The sequence below is a fragment of the Ambystoma mexicanum genome, chromosome 6p (genome assembly GCF_040938575.1).
Source record: "Ambystoma mexicanum isolate Mex_15411 chromosome 6p, UKY_AmexF1_1, whole genome shotgun sequence".
NCBI lineage: Eukaryota > Metazoa > Chordata > Amphibia > Caudata > Ambystomatidae > Ambystoma > Ambystoma mexicanum.
Genome location: NC_090935.1, coordinates 482100400 through 482126054, shown reverse-complemented (window position 1 = coordinate 482126054; position 25655 = coordinate 482100400). Strand labels below are relative to the sequence as shown.

Genomic DNA, 25655 nt, shown 5'->3' with positions numbered 1-25655 from the left:
TGAACTAAAGGTACACTACACTCTGTAAAAAGCAAACAAACTAGTGTTACGGCGTACCAATGATTTATATCACACTTCCACCTCTGTTTGCAAATAACTGGTGTCAGGCGCTTACGTCCAATTTGTTCATTTAAATTGACCAAGACTATTCCCATAATGTCCTAGATTCATAGTGGAGCGCTGAAAGTATTGACATTTTGTTTCAGGAGTCTGTTTTGTCACATTTTAGGAGGCACGTTCTTCCAAAGAGTGCCCTTGGCTGCTTCTGACGTTTTGCATACTAGACTGCCTATGGTTCTGGTGCAATCTTTGTGTTAGTTTGGTTGACAGTACTGCAGTTGAATTTGCTTTCCAGCCTTGTGCACAGCAGGGCTTGTGTGTTTTTCAAATTAAAAAAAATAAATAAAAAAAAATCTTTTTTTCTTCCATTTGTTAATTTTATACAGCCTTCCGCTCCTATACTTTTTCAAGTGGCTTATGTTCTCTCGATGCAAAGCGGACATTCCTGAGATCTCATTTTGTCACCTCATCGTGCATGCTTGACGCGATCACTCCAATTACACAATGTGAACAATACGCTAACCTACTTGTGCCTGTAGTTGTCCTATTTTTGTGCACTGCTGATTCGGTCTAAATGCAAATAATCAAGATTACCCATGCCTTACCAAAAAAAAATATAAAAAATTCCCCATGCCTGTGAAACATATACAGAAAATGTTTTTACTTTTGGTTTGTGTTCTTGAGCCTAGTCTTTCCCACCTCCCACCGATGTGCTTTTGGGATTTCCAGGACCGGGACACGAGGTGGGGCGCTGTTATGGAAGCAGCAGTTCTCTGCACTAGTGTTTGCAAATCCTTTATGGCTGCTTAATCTTGTCAGTTGAAGTTCGGTATAATGTCTGCAGAAATAAAATGCCTGAAAATGAGTTTAATGCATACTGGCACTGTTCTTTGGAGAGCTTTGACCCAAGCAAAGTTCCCCCTGACCCCACTTGTGAATAGGATGGGAAGTCCACCCACAATTTTGACTTCTCTAAGCCAATGTTTTCCGCAATCCTTGAGTGCACTCTGTTAACTCTGGTGTTGCTTTGTACTTCCGGCAGGGCATGACCCATTCTTGGACCTTCTCTTCGTTCCTGCTGCTTTTCTTTCAAAGTGTAGACTTTCCACATAGCTGTTGCGCTACTGTAATGCATGGTGTGCCCTCATTGTTTCGATCAGCACTCCACACCTCCGTGGCTTATGGCAGCAGCTTTCTTTTGGTGACTTTCGTGTAGCAACTATACAGTGTGATACTGTGCATGGTGGTGGAAAGCTCAATATTATAAAGGCTGACTTCTTGAGGACCACACCATCTTATTCTCAAAGCAGAGTGCTGAAAGTATTCTACGAAAGACAGTTGTGAAAAAATGGCCTTTATGACTAAAATGAAGCTGTAAGGAGAACTAGTCGGCAAGTAGAATCAGATCACTTGTGTAGTATGCTGAGTGTGCGCGCACATGCCTCTGCCGTGCTACTGTTGGTTGAAGGTTTGTAGGAAACAGTTCATTTTATTTGTGGGACATCCCTTTATTGGAAAGCGATCTTGGCATTCATAAACAGAATGGTGGTGCTTGTAACAAGTAAGGAGGGGGGATATGAATTGGTATTCTCAACCTTGGCTTGCAAGGCATGTGGGTCGGAATCACTGATGAAAGCCTGTGTTGTACAGTGGCCTGCCAGCGCCTCACACGGTCTGCCATGTTGCGGTCTCTCTGCCCTGGTCCCTGGTTTACGTTGCTCGTCAGAAACCCCTCCCACCCATCACAGCCCACCCCAACCTGGCTTCTGTTCCCTCTGTATTCTCCCAGCCAGCGGCCGCGTGCCACAGAAGTAGAAACGGGCAAAAGTCCCTTTTTCGGGGGGTGCTCCTGTTGTATCTTCCCTTTTTTAATGGGAACTCTGTCCTGTGAACAGAGCGAACTGCTTTCCAATATAAAAAAAAGAAACCACCATCAACACCCCAGCGGGAAACCTGGGCTGTTAATGTGCGTACTTTGGTTCCGACTGATTGGCTATTGATGGCCGAGCCCACCTGTGAAAGTTGGTATTATTGTGACTGGGAAAGAGCAGTATCTTTGCATTCCTCCTGAAGACATTGTGGTCTGTGATCCTCCCTAAGGAATGCTAAAGAGTGTGTGGGACACATCTGTAATGGCCTAGAGTCGAGCCTTACAGGAGGACTTGGCAGTGCAGAAGTAGAACTCCAAAATACAATATGAAAAAACAGCTCCAAGGAGATTGAATGCCATTTGTCAGAACAAGCGAGTTTAATGCACACAGCCGGAAGGGGTTAGTCCGCATCATGAGGCTGAAAATTAACAATTCCTTGCCAGACTCAAAACCCTTAAAGCTTTTGTACATAGAATTACATGATTCACATAATTACACATCCTAGTTATCTCATCAATCAAAAACCCAATACATAACCCTATACATAAAAGAAAATTACCCCTTAGATTCTCTAATCCCATTGCATACATGTTACTAAGCATAATTCCTTTTCATCGTGGTCTCTGATATCCTGAAACCTAATCAGTTTGGTACATGGGACAGGTTTACTGTTGTGAGTTAACTATATCAACAAAAGAAATCTGTTATTTCTTTTTTCATAGACATAACAAGCAATTACAGAACAATAAATAACACGCATCAATGAACATTATAGAAAATCCTGACTGAAAATATATGTGCATTTAAAAATAATTAATAAACTAATTGCAATTATATACGATTTACCCCCCAAAAAAGAAACTCAAAAAAGACACTCATTCACACACAACCCACCCAACTATTCAGAAATGTCAAACATCTGCCATACACATACCCAAACTCTCAATTCAGCCATACAACTCATTAAAGAAAGTCCACATTTCAATATATCTCTCTCATATCTTTCCTACCAAATGACACCTTCTCAAAACTACATAAAACCTGTATCTCACAAATCCAATCTTTCACCTGCTGCTTTTTCCTGTCTTCCAGACCTTCGTTATTTGTTGAACTGCCATCACCAATGACTTACTATCAAGCAGCTATCTTCCGTGCTATTGCACATCTACCAGTCTTATAGCAATACAAATGGTAATGGTCGACGTGGAAATGACATACTCGTAATCAAATTTTACCCTATCTAAAACTTCTTTCCAATAATCATATACCCTCTCACATTCCCACAGCATATATAACAAAGTTACCACTTCCGAGCCTCAACTCCAGCATAAATCATCACTGTTCAGCCCTACAGCTGTCCAGTATAAGCACCCTACTACCTTCTGATGATTCAACCTCAAGTTTATGTCTAACTTTGCTTTATATCCAGCTCTCAATACAAATTCCCATTGATAAGGTGAGACGCATTGCAATTCTGCTTCCTACTTACGACGTAAATTATCCCAATGCTCAGCATACACTGGTGATATAGGCATCAGTTTTAAGAAGATCGAGACCAATGTGGGCTGATTGTTGAAAATAGCACACAAACTTGGTCTCTTCTCAAGCAGAGATTGTAACAAGCCTAATATGTGGATCAACAACCCCCTGAGCACTCTGTATCTACCAAGTTCCTGCAAACCCAAATGAAACGTGTCGCAATGCTGTGGAACACATAATTTTTCCATTTGTGAACTAGCACCAATTTTCAGAATGCCTTTCAGAAACCAACACCGCCAATGCAATGTTAGATCAACCTTAATTGCCGGATTAAACCATAAGGAGGCCTCATCTTTTACCCACCAGTCCTGTTAATTTTCCTCAAACCATGAAATGAACGCCACATGCAAAGCCTCAATTGAAGGCAAGCTGCTGCAACCACATGTCCTTCTTTTGAGAGAGTAAACATCCAACAAATGGGGGCGCACAATCTCCCTCTCCATCTCCAGTCATCCGGCATCATATTTTCTACTGAAGTAAAGTAATATGCTGATTTATTTTTACGTGAATCCTTTCCAATATTTCTCCAGATCAGGATAGCCGATGAACTTTGGAATCCTGGGTTTCCGCCCACTACCCCAGAGGAATTCCTGAAATATCTTGCCTATCTTCTGCAAATTTTTCTTTGTAAATCTCAGTTGTAAATATTGTATAATATAAAGCACCTTTTGGGAGTAGACTTTTGAATCGTATTGACCTTGGCCCAAACCCCCAGTTGCAGCTTCTCCCATCTCTTTACATCCTTTGAAATGCCCTTCAATCAGTTTATCCACATTAACATCCACAATCTTATTCAAATTTCTTAATTAGTAAATACCTAGGTACTTAACTTATTTGCCAACTTAAAATCCCAGGTGCTGAAATGTTCCCGGGTACAATTAGACAATGGAAACACTTCAGTCTTGTCCCAGTTCATCTTCCACCCAGATAGTTGCCCAATCTCCTCGTAAATCCTCAAACAAAATACTACCCTCTTGGATTGGACAAAAGTACAACCATATAATCGGTATAGGATAACACCCTAAACTCCTGCCTCCCTACACAAATACCCAGAATATTTCTCTTTTCTTCTTGCTGTAAGCAGTTCCAGAGCTATATTAAAAAGAAACGGAGAAAGGGGACAACCTTGTCTGGTACCCATAATATGGTAATCTCTTTTTTGAAAGTGTACTGTTTAGCCAAACTTTAACTTTTGCTCCAACATGCCAACAATCTATTGCACCCAGAAAGACTTCACCAAACCCCATCTCTTTCATAGTATGCTTCAAGAAGATCCAATTCATCTGATCTAAGGCCTTTTCTGTGTCCAATAAAACCATTGCAGTGCCTTACATTACATTGTTTTTAGTCCCAAAATATCAATTAAGGTTTTAATATCATCATAGCCAAAACGCTGGCGCATAAATCCAGACAGAGTTCTGTGAATGATTTCCCTTATACATCTATCTATCTAGCCTGTTTGTCAAAATGTTTGTTAAAATGGTAAGATCCACATTAAGTAGCAGTATTGGACGATAGTTGCCGCAATTCGTATGATCCTTGCCTGGTTTCGGCATTCGTGTAATTTGAGCTTCCCGTATAGACGGACATGACCCCCCCCCCTCATTCTTCAAGTATATAATTGAATAGTTCACATAAAAAAGGGGACAATTGACTCTGAAAGACTTTATAAAATTCACCTGGTAAACTATCCAACCCTGGTGATTTACCAATTTGTAATTGAGAGATGACTGTTAAAACTTCCATATCTGTGATTGTCACCTCGAAGACTGTTTTATTATTATACGTAATGTTTGGGATCTCAACCATCTGAAAAGTTATCCACATCTTGATCTTGTGGGACATTCTTTTCCTCATCCAAAGTTTCATAAAACAATCGAAAAAAACTCAATATTTCTGAATTTGTTACTACAAGCTACCCCGTAACATTTTTTCACTCCCTTAATCATGGCCGTTTCCGCCATGTTCTGTTATGTTACTTTGCATTTATATAGCGCCTTATGTACCATTGGTATGGTCTGAAGGCACTGGTAGGTTGAACGCCCTTGGGAACCACAGTTGAAGTCAGTAGAGAGTCAAAGGTGCGTGTGAGCACCGGATATGTGTGCAGCTGGTGTGGCATTCGTGTAATGGCTGCTTCTCAGCCGTAGGTGTGGTAATTGAGAGATCAGGAGTATGTGTTCGTTCTGGCAGGATTTATCCAGACCGAATGTGGCTGCGTTAGGCCTGAGGAGAACGCCTGGCTGGGGGGTGAGTAACCACAATGTTTACTTAGTGTGATGGGGAGTATGCAGCAGATGTTAGAATGAGAACAGTTATACCGAATGATGTCATAGTATCTCTGTGTTCTAGTTGAATGGTGGTGTAAAGAAGAGAGTAAGCGTGGTGATATGATGAGTTACATGCTCTTTCAAACGTTCCATGCACTCCAAAACATTACATGCAAGTCATGCAATTCTATGCACTCAGTCCGCCACGCACTACTGAGTCCGCTCCACGCACTACTGAGTCCGCTCCACGCACTACTGAGTCCGCTCCACGCACTACTGAGTCCGCTCCACGCACTACTGAGTCCGCTCCACGCACTCAGTCCGCTCCGTTCCATTTACTCAATCCGTTCCGTATATTCGAAGTTGTTTTCTGCACTTCATCCTCATACGTTGCCCGTTCATCCACATACGTCGCCAGTTCCGTCCGCTCTACGCCACTCGTTGGCTCTACACCACTCGTCGGCTCCCCGCACTCGTCTTTCCACGAATTCATCTGCTATATGCACTCGTCAGCTCTACAAAGTCGTTCGCTCATACGCACTCATCCGCTCCGTACACTCATCCGCTCCATACACTCATCCGGTCTGCACATTCATCTGCTCTAGCATTCTACACATTCTTCCACACTCATCCGCTCTACACCCTCATCCACTCTACACCCTCATCCGTTCTGCACATTCATTTGCTCTACGCACTCGTCCGCTCTACGCACTCGTCCGCTCTACGCACTCGTCCGCTCTACGCACTCGTCCGCTCTACGCACTCGTCCGCTCTACGCACTCGTCCGCTCTACGCACTCGTCCGCTCTACGCACTCGTCCGCTCAACGCACTCCGCTCAGCGCATTCATCTATTCCACACGTTTCATCCATTCTAACGATTTCATCCACTCTATTCACTCGTCATGCATTTCATCCATTTCATTAATTGAAATCTTGTTACTGTTTATATACGATTTATTCTTATTATCCACTTCACTGCTTTGATCTACTTTACTTGTTTTATTCTGTTTGTCCTTTTATTTTATATTCGTGGTTATTAGATGTTAATTTCTCGCATCTAGTAGTTTGTTGGATTGGTGTCATTTGAGATGCTGTTAATCTGTTTGGGTTAGTTTGCGTACGGGTTGGTTTTAGGGGAAGAGCCAGGTTTTCAGTAGTTTGCGGAAAGACATTAGATCTTCAGTTAGGCGGATGTGAGGTGGGAGTGCGTTCCGGAGCGTGGGGGCCAAGGCTGAGAATGATGATCCGCCTAACCTGACTGAGTTTGTCTTAGGTATGACTAGGAGGCCGGCTGAGCTTGATCTTAGAGTCCGTGGAGGGTGGTAGGGTTTTGGCTTGTCTTGAAGATATTGAGGTCCGGTTTTATGCAATGCTCGATGGGAGATGCATAAGGTTTTGAAAGTCACCCTTCGGGCCACTGGAAGCCAGTGCAGAGTCTTAAGGGCTGGGGAGATGTGGTCTCTTGGGCTGAGTGCAAGTAGCAGTTTGGCTGCGACTTTTTGTGCCTTTTGAAGTTTATTCAGTTGGTAAGCGTGGACTCCAAGGTAGAGGGGTGTTTGCGTAGTCCAGTCTTGATATAACAATTAATTGGACCGCGGAGAGTCTGTTGGGAAAGGAGAGATATGGAAAGATGCAACTAAGGGTTGTAAGGTGGTAGTGGCAGGACTTTGAGATGATGTTGACCTGGCACGAGAGTGTTAGGTCAGAGTCAAGGGTGCATCAAAGGTTTTTCACTGAGTTAGAGCGGGTCGGGGAGTTGCCCATGGTGGATGGCCAGGGTAGTAGGTGTGGAAGAAGTTCGGAGTTGCCACATACCATGATTTCAGTTTTGGAGGGGGTTTAACAAGAGGTGGCTTCGGGTCATCCAGATCTCTATGTCAAGGAGGCAGGAGGTGAGGTCAGGTCGGCAGTTGGGTTTTGAGTTCAGGAGTTTTAGAATTAGTTGAGTGTCATCAGCCTATTTGTAACACAGGATGTTGTGTGAACGAATTATTGGTGGGAGGGTGATCAAGTAGAGATTGAACAGGAGGGCAGATAGGCATGCTCCTTGTGGGACTCCCGTGTCGACTGGTCGGGCTTGGGAGGAATAGCTGGAGAGTATTGTTATTTGGCACCTATCTTTGAGGAATGAAGCTATCCATTTAAGAGCGGTTCCACGAATTCCTAGGGAGTGGAGGCGGTCAAGGAGGATTGAGTGATTGATTTGATGTGTCGAAGGCGGCGGATAGGTCAAGAAGGATTAATGCGGCGCATCCCGCGGAGTCTGCCGTCATTTTAAGGTCATCCCAGATTGAGGTTAGGGTGGTTTCAGTACCGTGACAGGCTCTTAAACCTGATTGTGCGGTGTCTAGGAGATTGTTGGCTTCGACAAAGGCATTTAGTTGGGAGTAGGCGGTTCAGTCAATGAGTTTGGCAAGGAACCTGGTGTAGTTTTTGGGCTCGAGGGGGTTGAGGGAAATTTATTTTTTTATTAGAGGTTTGACATGAACAATTTTGAATGCGTCCGGAAAGATACCCGAGGAAAGGGAGTCATTTATGATGGATCTTGCGTGTTCTCCTGCGCAGGTGGAAGCAAAAATTTCTTTGAGGGTTGTGGCCGGTAAAGGGTCTAGCGGAGAGCCGGATGGTTTGCAGGCAGATAGAAGTTTGAGAAATTGGTCCCAACCCTCGCCTTTTGAGCAGGTTTCTTCCATTCATGCACAGCCTAGGCTGTGTCATAGCAGGGTGGTTGTGGACAAGTTGTATTCAGGCATTCCTAGAGACGGGACAGGAGTTTCGGAACCCTTCCAAACACTGGCAATATGCTTGCCAACAACCTACCGCATTTATCTCCCCCCTCACAATATTTTTGTTTTTGATAGAAAAGACCCTTCTCCATCTGCGTTTTGTTAACATTCTGCAGGGACTCAGACACCTTCTGCATTGATAATTTGTATTATTATTATAAACTATCTTTCTGGTCACCAGTCTGGGCATACATCCTTTGAAGATTGCCATGTCATTTTCAAACTTTCTAATTTCTGCCAACCCAGCCTTCCGTAAAAGACATGTTCGACTATTCAGCTCGCCTCTTATTGCGGCCTTAAAGCTATCCCAAACCACTAGTTATTTTGCCGTATCTTTATTCTCTACAAACTAAATCTCAATGCGATACAACCATTTTCTCGTCTTTCAGAATCCCTGTTTTCAATCTCCATCTGTTATAATTTCCTTTCCCTGCTCCAAATTAATCACCATCTCTACCAATGCATGATATGATAGTTTATATATATATAGCGCCTGTACACAATGTGTTTCAAACTGCTTCACGGCAAGGGAGGGAACAAGGGAAAATACAATGACATTCTTACAGGCCATGAACAACATGAATGTGAAATGAACTAGCGTACTCAGCCTGACGACATTTTAGATAGTGCAAAAGCTAAACCACAGCTAGGAAGGAAATAGGGAAACAGACAGGCGACTACTGTACTAGGCCTGACATTTCTGGTAGAGCCAAAGATTAACAAGAGGTGAGGGAGGGGGAGGGGGAAGGGGAAGGGAGGGAGAGGAACAAAACAAGCGACTATCGTACTTGGCCTGATGACATTTCAGATAGTGCTGGGGGGAGAGGAGACAAACATTTGCTGCTATCATACTAAGTCTAGGGACAATTCTGATAGAGTAAGTGCATACAAAAAAAAATTAAAGGAGGGCGGGAAGAGAGGGAGAGGAGGAGAAAACAGAACAAAACAGTAAGAAAAATAATAATAAAATGTATATAATGCAGGTGCCAACCATGAAGCTGTATTTCTGTGAGATTCCAATACATCTGAATTTCAAAACTGCAATGTTCCAGCCAGTGGGTCTGCATCACTGTTCTCATCTGAGGCTGTTCCAGGTATATCTGAAATTTCCCTTTCTTTAATCATGATACTTCCCACCTTCTCTCAGTTATTAAGCATACATCCAACCTTGAATATGAGTCATTAACTGGTGAACAGAAGGTGAAAACTCGGTCGGTATAATTTAGGGACCTCCAAATATCAACTAAATCAAAAACCTCCATAAATCAAGTGCCTTGCTGGCCATAAGTGGTAAATCTACAAACTGCAGAACAATCTCATATAATACGTACCACAGTTAAAATCGCCTCCAATGAGAACTCTCTCACCCTGGAGAGTCATCCGTGAAGCCGACGGGTCGTTAAACAAAAAAAATCCCCTTATGGTGTACACAGTCCATATACAGAACCAACCACAAATAACACGCCATCAAATACAATATCTGCCAACAATATGCTCCCGTCTTCATCCCTATACGCTCTTTCAACAATCCCTTTAACTCCATTGCGAATCAGGATACATGCCCTCTAGATTTCAAATTGTAATTTTTCAACAGTTCCTGTCAATATCTCCCACTTTTCAAGCACATCTGATCTATTGAGAGGGTTTCTTGTAATAAGACCACAACAGCCCTGGCTCGCCAAATCCTACCAAATACCTTCTTCCTTTTTGGGGGGCAATTCAGACCTTTCACGTTCCATGTGACAAATGTGAGAGGTCTGATTTACAAACCAAACCACTTATATTTTCCTTAAAAATTCCTTACAGGTATCATTCTCAGTTCAAGATAGCTCAATTTGAATCTGTTACAAATTAGCACAATTTGCTATGTAATAGGTTTGGTTGAATGAGTATAGAGAAAATCGGGTTGCATTTCATTCATACATCACACTAACAATACAAATACTGACAAAGGGGGTCATTCTGAGTTGGGCGGTAAGGGATACTGGGCACCGGTAAGGAGACCGGTGCCGGTAATCCCTTACCGCCCAATTCCGAGGTCCCTTAGCGGGAACCGTAAAGGACATGTGGTCTGACCACGCGTCCTTTACGGGTCCCGCTAAGGGACCAGGGCGCTAATAACAGGCCTGCTATTCGCGGGCCCGTTATTGGCGCCTTCCCCATTCAGCCCTATGGGGGCTCAAATGGGAATGGGGAATGGTTGGTTGAATGGGGATTTACCGGGTCCTCCAAGGTCGGAATGACCTGGTAAGTCCCCATTCAACCAGACCGGTGCCGGACCTGGTTTTGGAGGCAGCCATGGCGCAAATGGCGCCATGGCTACCTCCAATCTCGGAATGAGGGAAAACGCAAATCAACATGCCAAAACAATATCAAAATAAACACTACTGCCTGTAACAAAACAAGTAGCCAATAAGTTTCAAAAGCCACAATACAAAATCTCATTCTATTCATGCCCCCCAGAATTCCAAGTCTCCTATCTGAGTGAGTTATAAACTATCAGGACCTCCTACCCAACAACTGACTCGGATCAATTTCCTACGTCAAGAAAACATTCCTATCTTCTCCCCAATCGGACAATCCAATTCCATTTCCTTCACAAAATATCTGCAAAGTTCACCCCGTGTGGGGATGACGCACATGTTCTGGGGATGCCCGGCAATTCAAACCTTCTGGACGCAAATCAAAGTAAGGGTGGCAGAAGCAGACATTGCATTAGACGTGCAGACACCTAGGGCGTGCATCCTGGGCTCATACCCTAAAGGTAAAAAGAATACGCCTCTGAACAGACTTAAGGACTTGATGTCCATTCTAGCAAAACGACGAATCGCCATGGCTTGGAAATGCCCCAGAGCCCCTAGTGTTTCAACGTAGTGGGAGGACCTCCGGAGATGGACAGCAGCCGAAACAGGGGCTTGGGAGCTGGCACAAAGACAACAAAAGCTAGACACCACCGCTGATCTATTACAATGGGTGGCCATCACAGCGAGCCTATTTTATGGGAAGGGGGAAAGGACTTCCGGTGAGGATTTGGACAGCCCACATTAACCCTGCACGCACGTAGTTTGTATCACCGAACAGAATGGACTTGGTCAAGTTAGGAGGGAGGGAAGGGGGGGTTTATTGTGATTGCGTTATTGTTCCCAATCATTTATACGTTTGTATTGTTTTTTGGAAAATAATATATATATATATATATCTGCAAAGTTCATTTAGTACTGCAGAAATGCACTTTACCGACACAAACTCTGATTCATGGAACTGTGCAGTCACTTTTCAGCATTGCAAAGCCACATTGAAGCGTGCAAAAAAATTCCATGAATCTGGCCCTAAATGTAATCTCACAAAATATGCATATCATGCATTCGGTCCATTTTTTTTCTTTCTTTTTTTTCTGAACTGCAGGATGATTTAGCCCCTACTCTTTGCTATGCCCCATCCTATGTTTTTGGTTTGTTGTCCATGCTCATTGTGCCAGTCATAAGTGACCGTAACTTTAACCCATTTTTAATAAAATATTTATCTATGCTGCTCATTAAATGATAATTCAGTTCAAATTATTGTACACTAGGCGTAAACCATTGCAATATATACAGCATAAATAGTTTAAAATGGAGTGCAACTTTAAAAAGTGTATAGTACTCCATTCTTAAATGAGCATTTTCACGCCATATGTTTCTTTTCCAGGTCAGCACCATGCCCCACATTCCACTTGAAAGAAATTCATGACATAGCAACATAAACTATAATTCCATCTTAAACAACATAGTGTGAGCTCTCTATGCCCACAGGTCAAAATCAACTCCAATGCAAATTTTGACTTCACATGCACTCGTTCAACCTATTTTACCATGCTTCATGCAGATGGATATTCTATCGCAGTCAGTAACAGCATGTGACCGACTCTCCCAATAAAATCAATCTTCCACCACCCAAACCGAGTTAGCTTGCATGCTCCTTTCCTTGCAGTCATGTTTCCTTGACAGTTACGTCAGCAAGGCCACACAGTGAAAGATCGCAAGTGCCCAGCCCGAGCGAAAGAATGAAGTCTCAGCATGAAAATAGAACCGCTTTCCATACAACCTGATGGTGACCCCTCTTTATCCGATTGTTCAGCAACAGACGATCTCAAATGTTCCTTTAAACTTGCTCCGGTAAAATGTTGACGTAGACTCTAGCTGATACATATTTCACATAAAGGTATTGCCCCCTTCCTTCCACTTCGCCATGGAACACTAGCACAATTAATCAATCCACCATGCGCAGCGTGATCATTGCCGCGGATAAGATTCTCCAACGCCTCTGCTTGCTCAGTAATAACCCAAATCACACGGAAAGAGCTCCCCCTTCTCTTCCGACTTAGTACGCAGCATCGGCGCGCTGCATTACATTTTCATGGTCCATTATTCTTTTCCTTCAACAGGAGTCCTAGAATGAAGACTGCCGGCACGAGAGCATTCAAGTAAACATATACCAACCGGCAGAAATACCAGTGAATTAATTGACGCTTAGCATTTTATAATGTTATTATTGAAAACAACTTCAATATATTTTTTTTCGGTTAATAAACTCAACAACACCAACATTAGTTACCTGCTTTCCGATATGGTTTCACTGCTGTTTTGCTGGTGGCTGAGGCAGCCTCCATTGGCTCGCAATTCAAGTCCGATAAAAAAAAAAATACTTCAGTTCATCTATGGTCCGAGAAGGAGAAAATGTGTCCATCCAGTATCACTCTAAATACCGCAGTGTACAACATATGATATTTAGGTGCTTGAGTCCAGCTTTGTCTTTTGCCAGATTAAGTACACCTTCTCCAATGCATTACTCAGGTCAGCAAAAAACATCACTTTGCCTTCCGAAGCAATATCTCCCAGTTCTCGAGCCTTCTTAAGAATACATTCTGTAATTACATTTTTGTGCTTTCCAATAAAAGTGTCCCAGTCTTTGTCCCAATGCAGGCTTAGGTCCCAACGACCGGTGCGGTGCGCTTTTTCTATCTCCAGAGACATTTGGGGAATAGATTGAGCATTTTGGTAAGCTCTTTAATAAAAACTCTGTTGGGTTACCACGCTCAGCATTTTCCGGTATTCCAGCAATGCCGATACTATTCCTTCATGAAAAGTTTTCTTGTTCAGACAATTTAGAAGTCAGTTTCTGAATTTTTAAATCTATGACTTGTCTTGGTCTGTCATTGCTTGTAACTTTTCTTCCATCACATTCATGTGGGATTCAACAGTGACAACGTTAGGAGACCATTCTTGAAATCTTACATCTGAAGCAAATAGCTTTGTCTTAATTTCTGCTATGTCTGCAGTCACCCTTGTGAACAGCTCCATCAATCCGTCCTCCCTTTCTGCTCCAGCATCCCTGTCTTCTCCTTTTTGTCATTTTGTGTGCTGAGAAACATCCAAGGTAGCAGACTCAGCCATAGGCGAGTAGGTAAACAGGAGGCTCGGGAGCACAGCTCTCAAGCTGCCATCTCTGAAGCCAGCAGTTCTAGACTCCTACCAGAGAAACTTAACCCCCTACCTGATGAGTTCTTCAAAACAAGAGGAGGCAGAGATACAATTATTCTTTTGATCTTGCAATAAACATCTTATCGTCACATATTATTCCTTCTACATTCCTTCACGTCACCTTATTTGCGACTACCATCTTGGATCATACCGCCTCTAGCACACATCCTGCTCATCTTCCTGAGAATTAAAAACGAAACCCATAAAACACAGCCATATTCTTCCCTCCAGCACCCCGTCCATGTGTTTTATTAACTAACCCCAATTCGACCCACCATTTGGCAAGACTTGACAACAACTCCATGCTCATAGAAAGATTATTCCCTGTATTCACAAACCTATCTAGTCGTAAGCCCACAACCTAATGGCACTTCATTTCATCCTCAAGCGACCATTTGCTGTTATCAACATCTGCACAAATTCAGTTGACTTCCTTACCCCTTGCTTGACCCGGTCACCCTGCTCTCAAGGCCAAGCAAAGTTCATCACCATAAACCAAAGACTCTGTGGCCTACACAAACTCCAGCTATGGGAGAACTGCGATGTGTGGTATCAACATATTACTTGCAACAAACCCCTACTTTCATCATATCCCAAAACAAGTCTTCAATCTGAGCCATTAATTCAAGTCCCAGGAATACATTGTTCAAGACTACGACATCCCCTCACAGTGGTGTTCCCTTCAGCAGACTTCTATTCTCAAATGTGCAAAGGTCCTTGATTCCCACCTCTAGGCACTACACGTTGTACATCTCACAATAACATTGTTCCCACACGACTTCTGATTGTTATTACATGATGCAAGTAAAATGTATCCCAATTTCTCTAACTACACCGAACACATACTAAATTGCAATATTGCATCTAACGCAGCTGCACCATTGATCTAATACAACTTGTGCAATACAAACCTCTTTTCCGCTTTGGGACACTGAATGTGCATTGCAACAGTAGCCATGAACCTGTTGGATGCTGAGCAGATGGACCTTGTTAACATGTCAGTTTGTTGATTAGGAAGAGTCAGGGCCGCATTGAGGTACTGTATGGTGGTATAAGAAGACTATCTTTAACGCTGCAGTGGGTCTGTTTGCTTTTAGACTTTATATTTTAGAATAAGGAAGAGATCGGTTTCTCAAAATGTTATACATTTTGGGGAATTCTGGACTGGAGATGTAGTGTTGGGCCAACAATAGCTATCTCTATCTTGGAATACCTGTGACAGCTGCTCAGTCTTTCTAAATCTCGCTGGCTAACTTGTATTGGAACGGTTCGCTAAAAAGCACAATTTACATAATTTCTAGTATGTAATGCCATTTCACATCCTCAAACGGCATTACTCCTGAAGTCTACCTCCCTAATCCTTCATCCAGTACTTCACCACCCACTTCCACAGGACTGAGGGTGTGGAGACCATGTAGCAGTATAGCAGTAACAGATGCACTCTACGCTTTTTCCTATTGCTGCCTTCTTTCTATTGCCCACACCCCTCACTCTTCCCTCATGCATGTACTATTTTTCAAACTACAAGGTTTACTTGCAGGTAATGGTCCTTTACTCGACTGCATCGAAAAGGACCACCACATCGGCTGCAAATTACCTGTATCCTGGGCATGTGGGAAGATGAGAAAAAGACATAACATTTTTAGCCTAGTATGTATATATTTTTACTGTTTTGTATTGTAAATATTTAGTTTTATACATTTTTTTATTTTTTTTATTTTTTAAATAAGATTATCTTGCATTGAAAATAGAGCACAAAGACCTGAGATGCCACATACTAGCCTTACTGTTCAGTAGTTCTTTCTCAAAGGATGAGCTGGTGACCATATGGTGTCTTACAACAAAATACCCTTTTTATGTATGTATTATATATTAAAGATTGATATAGTTTATTTTGAAAGGATTGTGCTATTTAATTTATAAACTTGTTAATTTTTGGGGAAATCTTGTGAAATGAGAACTCGGTTTCTTATTCTTGGCAGTATTCTAAACCAAGCATGGGCTTCAGTTTGTTTAGTTTTGTAACCCATACTTGATTATTGCTTAGTTCTTTTCAAAGGATTGCCGTTTTAATTTACCTTTATGCATAGATCTGTGGTACCTTTTATGGCTACTGCAAGAGAATTTTAAGGGCCTTCATAATCAATTGAGAATGAATGATAATGGACATTTTCAAGCGTAAATAATTTTTTTTGTAGAAAAAAATACACGTGTATGGACGTATATTTTGAAAGGTCATAAAACCTATATATTGCAGCAATTTTCCAATGGTTTTGAGCAGACAAACTAGGCTGGAAAGATTAAAAAAACAAAGTCTACAAATGTACCCCTTCTCTGCACATCGGTATAATTTGTATATTCAAGATTGCCCCCTTGCTAGCCCTCCATAGGACCTCCCCAGGGTTATTTTTTCCATGCCCCACCATGTAAACCACACTTTGAAAGCACTTTAGATTGAATTGTATTCCAGCGATGAGAGTTTTTGGGACCTGCAGCTCTTAACCAGTGCATCCAACCTGCTATGGTGATCACTGAGCACCCCCATACCAGGGATTTTCAAACCTTTAATTGACGTAAACCACACTTTCCTCAGGTAATTCAGTCTCTACAGTAACATTTTAAAAGGAGAGCAGGGTCCCACTAATTTGAGGGGATCGTTTTCTTTGAAGTATATTTAGTCACATCAAACAATTTTCCCCTGCACTGGGTTGCCGCTGTGATAACATTTGTGGGCCTGGAGATGGTGCGGAGCTCTTGGCTCACACACTTTGACCTCTATGCAAACCAGAGCAAGGCTTCTCAATCTGACTGTACCATAAGCTTGGATGAAGACTTCAAGAGATGGCGCATCTGAATAGGTTGTTAGTGGAATGATCATGCCAACGGGTCACCTGTGAAGTAAGACCAGGAGGGAGATCTGGCTTTGATCTTAAAGTAACAGTACATTCCTTTTTCGTGTGGTCCGGTAGACTGTCTTGTATGTTCGTTTTTTAAAGCATGAACCTAGCTGAGCAACAACCGTGCAATACATGGGGAAGCCATTAAGGGGTTACTGATGGAATGCAGGTGTAGCAGAGACTTCTGGAACCCCTATAAATGAGCATGGGAGGTGTGCCTCTCCGGATGGACAAGTAGACTCTTCCAATCCTTCCTAAAGCATTGTATGATCCGTGTTTAAGTAGAGTAGGGGCGCACAGCAGGAAAAGGCCATTTTCCTACTTATTTCCTACTTGCAGTTCTTAGTTTCCAGTCTTGCAATATCTTTGCTTCGGATGATGCATTAGCCTTCGGTGATGGTGAGTTTCTCTGCGAGGTAGTAGTGTTTTGCTAGAGTCTGCTTGTAGGGGATGCAGGCTGTCATGGAGATGATGCATTCTTGAAAAGTTAAATCATGGAGCTCCTTGTGGGCTAGGGCGAAATAGTCGCATTCATTTAGTCCTGTGAGATTGGTGCAGGGAGAAGTAGTGGTTTATAGATATCTGTGCCGACTGTGTACGGTAAGAATATGGTACATTGTACAGACTTTGATCTTTTTGCAAAATGTGAAAATACCCAAATAAAGCAGTGTGTTCTGCTTAACGTGTTGATGCTGGATCGATTTGACTTAAAAGTAGGCAAATGGGACATGAAGTGGGACGATGCCAGATAGTTTCTACTAATGGGCTCATGTGGGATTTAGTCTTCACCATCTGGTGCGGTTTCATGTCAATAACCAAAACTGCTGCCACAGAAATTGCAATTCTGGTCTTATGGAAATCCAACAATGCAATTATGGAAGAATATCTGACACAAGAAAGGGAGGAGCATCGTGTCTGTCTAGGTTTCTTAGACTGATTTCAAAGTAAGCTGTTATTGGTGCATACAACTTCAACACTAAAGGAGAGGCTAATATCACATCTATTCACTTAATGGTTAAATAATTCAATTTTGAGGAGTCGAATTGAAAGAAACCAAGCAAAGTGTGCAAAGAAAAACTGTCACTTTGCAGACAATTGTTAAAGCTTTCTAATAAGCATCCAGTTTCCACAGTTGAACGGCAGGCATTCACGGAAGGGGTAGCCTTAAACCTATCAACGGAAGGAAGACTAGCTTGGATAGTGAAACAAAATTGGGCCAGAAGGGATTGGTTCAACGATTTTGAATGCATTGGCAGTACAATTAAGTTTTCTTACATTACGGTCCCATTGCTTTATAAAAGTGCAGATGGACGGTGATGGGTAGGAAACTGGCAAGCCCTTAAACCCGAGTGGTTCTTTCACTTGTAGATTGCTACATATTTTGTATAGACAATAGTGAGATGTGAGTTTGGCTCTTACCTCCCATGAAGATGTGTTCCTTTTGATTTAGTTTAAGAGGACCGTTTGGCCTCTTTTCTGTTGTTGCAGGAACTGATAGAAATGATTTGGCGGTGAAGACCCAGCTGATGGAAGCTTCCCAAGACACATGTTCAGGCTAATATGGTCTGGAGTAAGGGTTGAGTGAATAGTGTGATCAGTTGTAGGGGGCTGTCGCTGCCAGGTATGAGTACGTACTCTACCTGTGGTATGAGAACTAATTCCCATCCTCCTCAATTCAGGAGGAAATTGAAGCCCATGCTCTTCTAGGTGTTAAAGATATCCCCTTCATGCCCCATCAGTAGTGCCAGGATGCCCTAGGATGAACGTATCACGCTCGACAAGAATCCTGACAAATAAGTCAGGCACAGAATGTAGTCTGATTTTATTCAGAGATTGGATTGCCTGTGGAATCTTATGAAGTTCTAATCTGGCCTCAGAGGTTTCCTTCAATACTCTGGTATGCCCACAGGGCGTTTGCTTAGCCTCGATCCTTTCCATTTACCAATCAATTTGTATTTTTCAAATCTGTAATGGAATGTGTGCTGCGAGAATGGTATCCAAGGTGGATAAATAGTGGAGTTTGATGGTCTTTACTGAGGAGATTAAGGGTGTTGGTTAGCCCATCTGGGTGACAGGTGCCCAGTGTAAGTGTGTGGAGGGGCAGGGAAATTGGGTTATGGCCTTAAAACCAGAGATCAATGCGTTATCTATATGATATCTGTAGTGGTGCAGGCTGGGTGTTGAATCTGCTCTACATAGGCAAAAGGAGAGCAATTGAGAGATTGAAGCCACTAGTGGGCCTGGTCGGGACTTCTTAGTCATATAGGGGTCCATGATGAGTTTCTCTTCCCATATAACCCCGGAGTGTGTGAATGTGTGCACAGAGTGAGGGTGGTGTGTGGTTGGCAGACAGGGAGAGTTGGCCAGACTCCTGGTGCAGAGTTGGAGGATGAGAAACGAGGTTGGCAAAGTTGTCTGAAGGTGTCACTTTATTTTAGTGGTGGTTTGGTGGGTGGTTTTGGTAGCATACAGGACTACATTTGTTTTTAATATCTCGCTTAATGCCATGTCTTTCACACTTCTAAGTGCCGTAAAAGCTGCCATCATCCAATTTGATAGTATTCTTCAGAGGTTGATACATTGAGTAAGTCAGCCCTGCTGGGATTCAACTTAAGTCCCTATGTCAGAAGAGTGCTTCATTCTCGAGTTATCATCCTGGACTGTAGACGTTTCTGTGCTATTGTAGCAATCGTTACTGGACGCCAGTTATATATCTGCAAAAGAAGTGTAGGTTAAGTGAGTTTTGTGTTCGGTCTTAGATGAGAATATGGTAGCAGTCCTCGGCACCATGATTCAGTGAGGCTGATTGAGTTGAGCTTCTTTCCTTAGTTTAGGTCCGTCAGGAATGCCAGAGTTGATGCATATTGAGAGTGATGGTATGGTAGTCTTTGTTTGCGACTGTGATCTTCCCTGAGAGGTCATCCTCTGGTCGCTGACCAAGACTTCAATTGACTTCCCAAATGCCACTTTTAAAAAAAAAAATAACCCAATGTCAAGGTATTCCACCAGCTCCTTACTGACATGTTTAAAACGACTACAATAATATGACTATACCCTGATGAATGTTATGAAGACTTGCCGTGAGAAATGAAGGTATTGTTTGTATAAATGATTGCAAACGGTACTGGTGTTCTGTCATTTTCAAGTAGGACATCTCTCCAAATGAACGTCAAACGTGGACGGCTACTAGGTGTGCTTATAGCATATCTGTTGCTGATTTAAGCCTAATTGCGTTTATGAAAGAGGCTGAGAAACTAGATATGAGGGGCATTGAAGGGTTTCTTAGTAGAGTAAGCATATTTTAGTCCTGGCTAACTTTGAGTTGACTTGTCGGTGATTGAGAAGCAGCACTCCTTATTTGATGAAATGGTGGTAACTGCAATAGCTGTGTATGAAGTCTAAGGACCTCATGGACAATTTTTAGACTAACAGCGACAACTGACGTGGATGCAGTGTACTGTAATGGAGGAATCTGGCACGCGCCTGACTCGCTTTGCTTTTCAGTCCATATTCTGTCAATGTGTAAGTGGCTTGTGGAGCTGCTCTTCTAGTGTGTCCTAAAAATAGCACATTTGCATTGCACTGTAACCCTTTGACATTAAGCCACAAGGAAATTTTTTGGCTGACTCTGCAAACTAAAAGGGCGATCATTTCCCATTTAGAATTTTGAGAAATCTGGCAAACGATAGATTATTCCAGTTAATTTATAAAATGGGGATGTACACAACTCTTGAAATATTTGTTTAGCAAATGGTTTTACTGTTTAATGGCACAAATAAAGAACATTAATTAACATAAATGTAAACTAATGTCCATAGCATATTCAATCCTAGCGTGGCAGAATAGCCCAGGTTGTTTATTCTAGAAGCTAAAAACGACTATATTTGAAAATAATCAGGATAAGTTAACTAGTAATTTGGAGGATTACATCGGTGTTGAAAAGCATTTGGGGGTCGTTTACTTTGAATTACTTTTCTGTGGATAGATTCTGGTCAGTGGTTGCTTATTAGAATTTGTGTAAAGTCTAGTGTGCTGGTTATCCTTCATGGCTTGTGTGCAACAAATCCAGAGCTTTTATAAATGGGGGGGGGGGGGGGTTTAGGGGGCAGGCGAGCGCCAGGGGCCTCGCCCAGGTATGCACCCATTCTGTGCCTGAGGTGGTCCATTTCTGGCGGGGAGGCGTGTGGGCGATGACGCACACAACTGAAACACACTAGCACAAATACACTTCTGAAGGGGCAACCTTGCGAAAATGAAACTTTGAAACATAACATCTATGGGTGGGCTCATGGGAGGGGTGAGTGTCTTTCACTGAATGGGTGGTCGTGCAACCCACTTATTTTCACTACTACGTATGCCATGGGTCGTGACATTCCCAGCAGGCTTCGCTTCATTGGGAGCAGCAGTTCTAGCCCTAGTAGACTTGGTGTGGGGACTTTGTCCATTGACTGGTCTAATTTTTAATGACTGTTCCTTTTTCCCTTTTGATAGCTGGATTGCCCTTTGCAATTCTCAATGCGAAGCATAGCTCCTTCAAACGAGGATTTTTCTGTAATGACGATTCCATCCGCTACCCTTACAAAGAAGACACCATATCTTACGGCTTATTAGCCGCGGTAATGATACCGTTCACTGTTGTTGTTGTAAGTTGAACCTGTTTTTTTTTTTTTTCAAAAAATCGAATTTTTGAATAGCCTTATGAAAATGTGAACATTGTGATGAACTTATGTGATAACCGACTGCTTTTCTGTGTTTGTTTTAGGCATGGCTTCAGTCTTGTGTTCTCTATCTTCACCATTTCGCGCAGTAATTAGTAAACGTGCAGTTAGCTTTCTAGCATTTGATAACGCAACAGACCATTGCAGTGTTCTATGTCTTTTCTGTACATAATCTAGTTTGGTGTCTATTACACACCTTTATTTAGTATTTTGGCAAACATGAGGGAATTGAAATGGGCATCATGCTTGCCTCCTCAAGCATGAGCAATTTTCTTATGGACAACCGAGTCACTGTGCACTGAAACCTTCCATCACTGCTAAATCCACTTAATTGATACTGGGTAAGAGAAATCCCAAACTTTTGAGTGCTTCCAGTTTAGAAGACTCTTCTGAATGAATAATCAGCCAGACTGAAAGGTTAACAGGCCACCTTTGAAGTTGTGCAGTGGCCGTCAAATCCTTGTTGCAAAGCCACAGCATCCCTTTTATCCTAAGCTCAGCTGTAGGGACTTGTTGTTGCCTTGGTTATCAAACCACAATGCAAGCCTGTCAGGGCTCACGTGGGAGTGTAGCCAGTTTGATCCGACACACTGTCAGAACGTGGTTTGGGTACAACAACAAAACGGACTTCAAAGGTTAAGTGACTTTGACCATCTAAGCAGGGTGAATATATAAATCGAGGTGCTGAAGTATCAGGCACTCTTGCCTGCCTCGCCCACACTTTAGTGGGCATGCCACAATCTGCATGCTTGTGACTACTGTAATGCCCTTCAATCCCATAATACAGCACCATCTGAGCCTAGGTGGCCTGATCCTTATTCTTGCATTACCACCAACAGACCGCTTTGCCCTTGACCTCCTTTTAGTGCCATGACCACCCATTAATTAACTGGTGGACAATATCTTTGACTGTTGAGACACTCTGTATGGTGTAATACTGAACTGGTTTCACCCAGATATTGTCTTGCGAAGTGTAGGGCAACTTCCAGTGATCAGACCGAGAAAACACAACTCGCTAGGGAAAAAGGCTAGGTGCACCCTTTTTCGAGAAAGACCAGAGTAAACAAAAGGAAAAGGCGACCGGGTATTACAAACCCACTGCCAAAGACCTCTCTGACGTCTTTATAACAATATTCATGTTATAAAAACACAAATCACTCATGACGCACTCAAAATAGTGTTTATCCCCCAACCTCATTGACTGCCGCTTATATACATGCTAATGATTACATATAGCCCATCCTCCGATTGGTTCCGCTGTCTTCCCGTTCCTCTTCACCATATGTGGGTAACACCGAAGTCCGTTATAGAATGCTGCAAAGCAATTGGTTATCATCTGGCACCACCCTCCCTTCGATCCTGACCATGTCCCATGCACCTGGTTTTCACCGTGAACTCGTGGGCAACTTCGAGATCAGTCTGGCCCTTGCGAACATAGCAGCCCTTTTCTCATCCCAGACACGTTGGCGCCCCATCATCCCCTCCACACTGTATGGGCATCATTTTTAGCTCTCCTTGGCACATAACATAGATCATGTCTTTCCCCCGCGTTCCCCCATATCGGTTCCCCTCCCCAAGAATGAACCAAACGTCCCACATCAATCTAGTTCATGAAGGATTTAAAGCCCATTCTCCTGCACATCTGGTAGTACAAATAGAGTGACTGTTGTTCTGGGGGGCGCTAGTGTCTTAAATCTTGGTTAATATTTTGGCATTCCAAGACCTCTGCCTTTGCTACTAGGAATCTGACCTTGGTACTAGGCCGCAGCCCTTCACTTCTTCAACTGCACACATTCCTTCCTATTTAGTTCAAAGATGGAGACCTATGCGTGTTCCTTCAATGCACCTGGGAATTGGGATGCAACAGTAAGTTGAGGGCTAAGGCCAAGTTGTTCTGTGTCTCTGTGAAAACATGGCCTGCAAGGATTCAGGCCTACTCGTAAATGCGATGTTGGTTCAGGTTAAGACGGCTGTGTGTATATGTAGACTACACCCTACGTAATTCAATTGCAAACTTACTAAATAACTTTCCCCTATATGATTCAGACTCCTGCCATTTGTCCCCACCCATAACACACTCCCCTCCTCACCGTCCCGTGCACATTTCCATATTGTAATATATTTTTTCTAAATCGTCTTGAAGGGGCGGTGGTCTGAACGTGCATCCCAACAGATGATTCAGCAAGAGCAGACATGGTGGCCCAGAAATGTGCTCCCATCTTTAGACTGTTCCATGCTGTTCATCACCTCATTAGATATCAGCAGCATCTTCCCCGTTTTCCCTCTCTTGGCAGCTGAACTTTGCTCTACAATATGCCACAAAGCCTCTCATTTCTCAGCCCCATGTACTACCAAAAGAAGGCTAATCAATATTTCTCTTTGACAAAGTGCAGTCCCTCGACTCTCACCTGGTTTACCCCAGAAATTGTGCATTTGGAACCTCCAGTTCGGAGACAAGACTTGCTATAGTCTAAGGACTGACCAGGGATCCTCAGCTTGGAGACATTGTGCAAAGGTTCTTGAAGGCAAAGTCAGTTGACCATTGGCCTGTGCACCCTATCGACTGAACCCTTTGGTCGACCTGGATGTTACTTCAGTAGGTGTACAAACCTTTGTGGGAGTCATCTGTGCTTAGTCAGTTTGCCTGGAACCGGTTTCCCTATTAATCTTGAAGCACTGCCACCCCCAAGTTATAAGAAAGCAAGCTGGATGTTTAGCTTCATAATTGGATCCTAGAGTTGCCCCCGTTTCTGAGAGCTTGTGAAGTTAACCACCTAGTGATGCCCCTAGCACTCTCCATGCTAAAGTAAACTGCAAGTTCCCAGAGGGCGTAGGGTAGTTCTGAAAATGGGATGGGTGGTTTACATCTGATGTAGGGTGGGTGGAGGTATGTGGCGAGCATAGGAGTGGAGTCCAGTGTTATAAAACGCAGTGTTTATTTATTTTTACAGGTGACGTGAAACGTGCACAAATGCACACTATATACATTCTTATAGCCACAGGTTGAGCAAATGCAGCATGAGATTAGCTTTATTTTCTGTATCCTGAATGGATGCCTACGTTTACCAGCATGAAAGTAATTTGAGCCTAAAAAAGGCTAATTTAGGTTAAGAATTCACTCTACAGTCAAACCGTGAAGAAAAATGCAACGTGTTCACCTGACTGGGGCATTATTTCACACTTCATGCAGCTTTATGCACTTCCATTTCTGATCTCTCACCATCAGAAATCTCTTCAGGGCCATCACTCGACCAGCTTCCTTTAATCACAATTGGGCTTTGCATTTCTCCAGATTTAGAATCCTGGGAAGCCATTTTTGCTGATTGCTGAAACCATGGAAATCCAGCCCAATTCCAGCACTGGCCCGTAACCACCTCCCCTCAAAAGTAGCAAAGACTCTGCCCGTTTACCATCCATGGTTGCCTGCCTCTCAACTAAACTCTTCAGATGTTCGAATGATGATGTGCGTCTAAAATTGTGCATGTTCTCTCAGAAAAGCGAGCAACCAACCTGCACTGGTCCCTTTTTAATAGATTGCTCTTGCCAGAACCTACGTTCTCTGCAGGTGGGGGGGGGGCGCACTTATTAAAGAGTAGTCACATCTAAGTGAGAGTTCTTAGTGTTTTAAAACATGTTTTTTTTCACTAATCCATCAATTGAGGCATTTCGTGAGCTACTTTAATCGTCCCAGTCCATGGTGCTGTACGTTGGCTATATGGGGACTGCATGCTAAAGTAAAGATGCTGCTCCTGGTTCTAGCAAAACTATTGTTGGTACTATATGCATCTTTATTGCTTGCAGTGCAACAGCATGCTTTTTGCACCAGGAGATTGCAGTGTCACAAATGGTATACCCATATTTTAGAGCTGCTGTATTGTGTCAATGCTACGATTCAGCCCCTGGGTGAGTCAGGCGTAGCGTTTTTCAAGATTTGCTCTTGTGGCTAAACGTTTAAAAGCCATCCTCTTTAAGAACTTTATAACCACTGGTTAGG

At 42.9% G+C, this 25655-nt stretch overlaps 1 protein-coding gene across 2 annotated transcripts in view; it reads left to right on the top strand.

Moving 5' to 3' along the window:
• The window catches only part of PLPP1 (phospholipid phosphatase 1), a 466509-nt gene that overhangs the window by 187120 nt on the left and 253734 nt on the right, over window positions 1-25655 (top strand). The window contains exon 2 of one of the 2 annotated variants that reach the window (XM_069627283.1): window positions 21435-21586. The exons of the other annotated variant lie outside the window; for it this stretch is intronic. Within the exon in view, the coding sequence (XP_069483384.1) occupies window positions 21435-21586 (152 nt within the window). The remainder of the gene's footprint in view (window positions 1-21434; window positions 21587-25655) is intronic. 2 annotated transcript variants of the gene reach the window in all.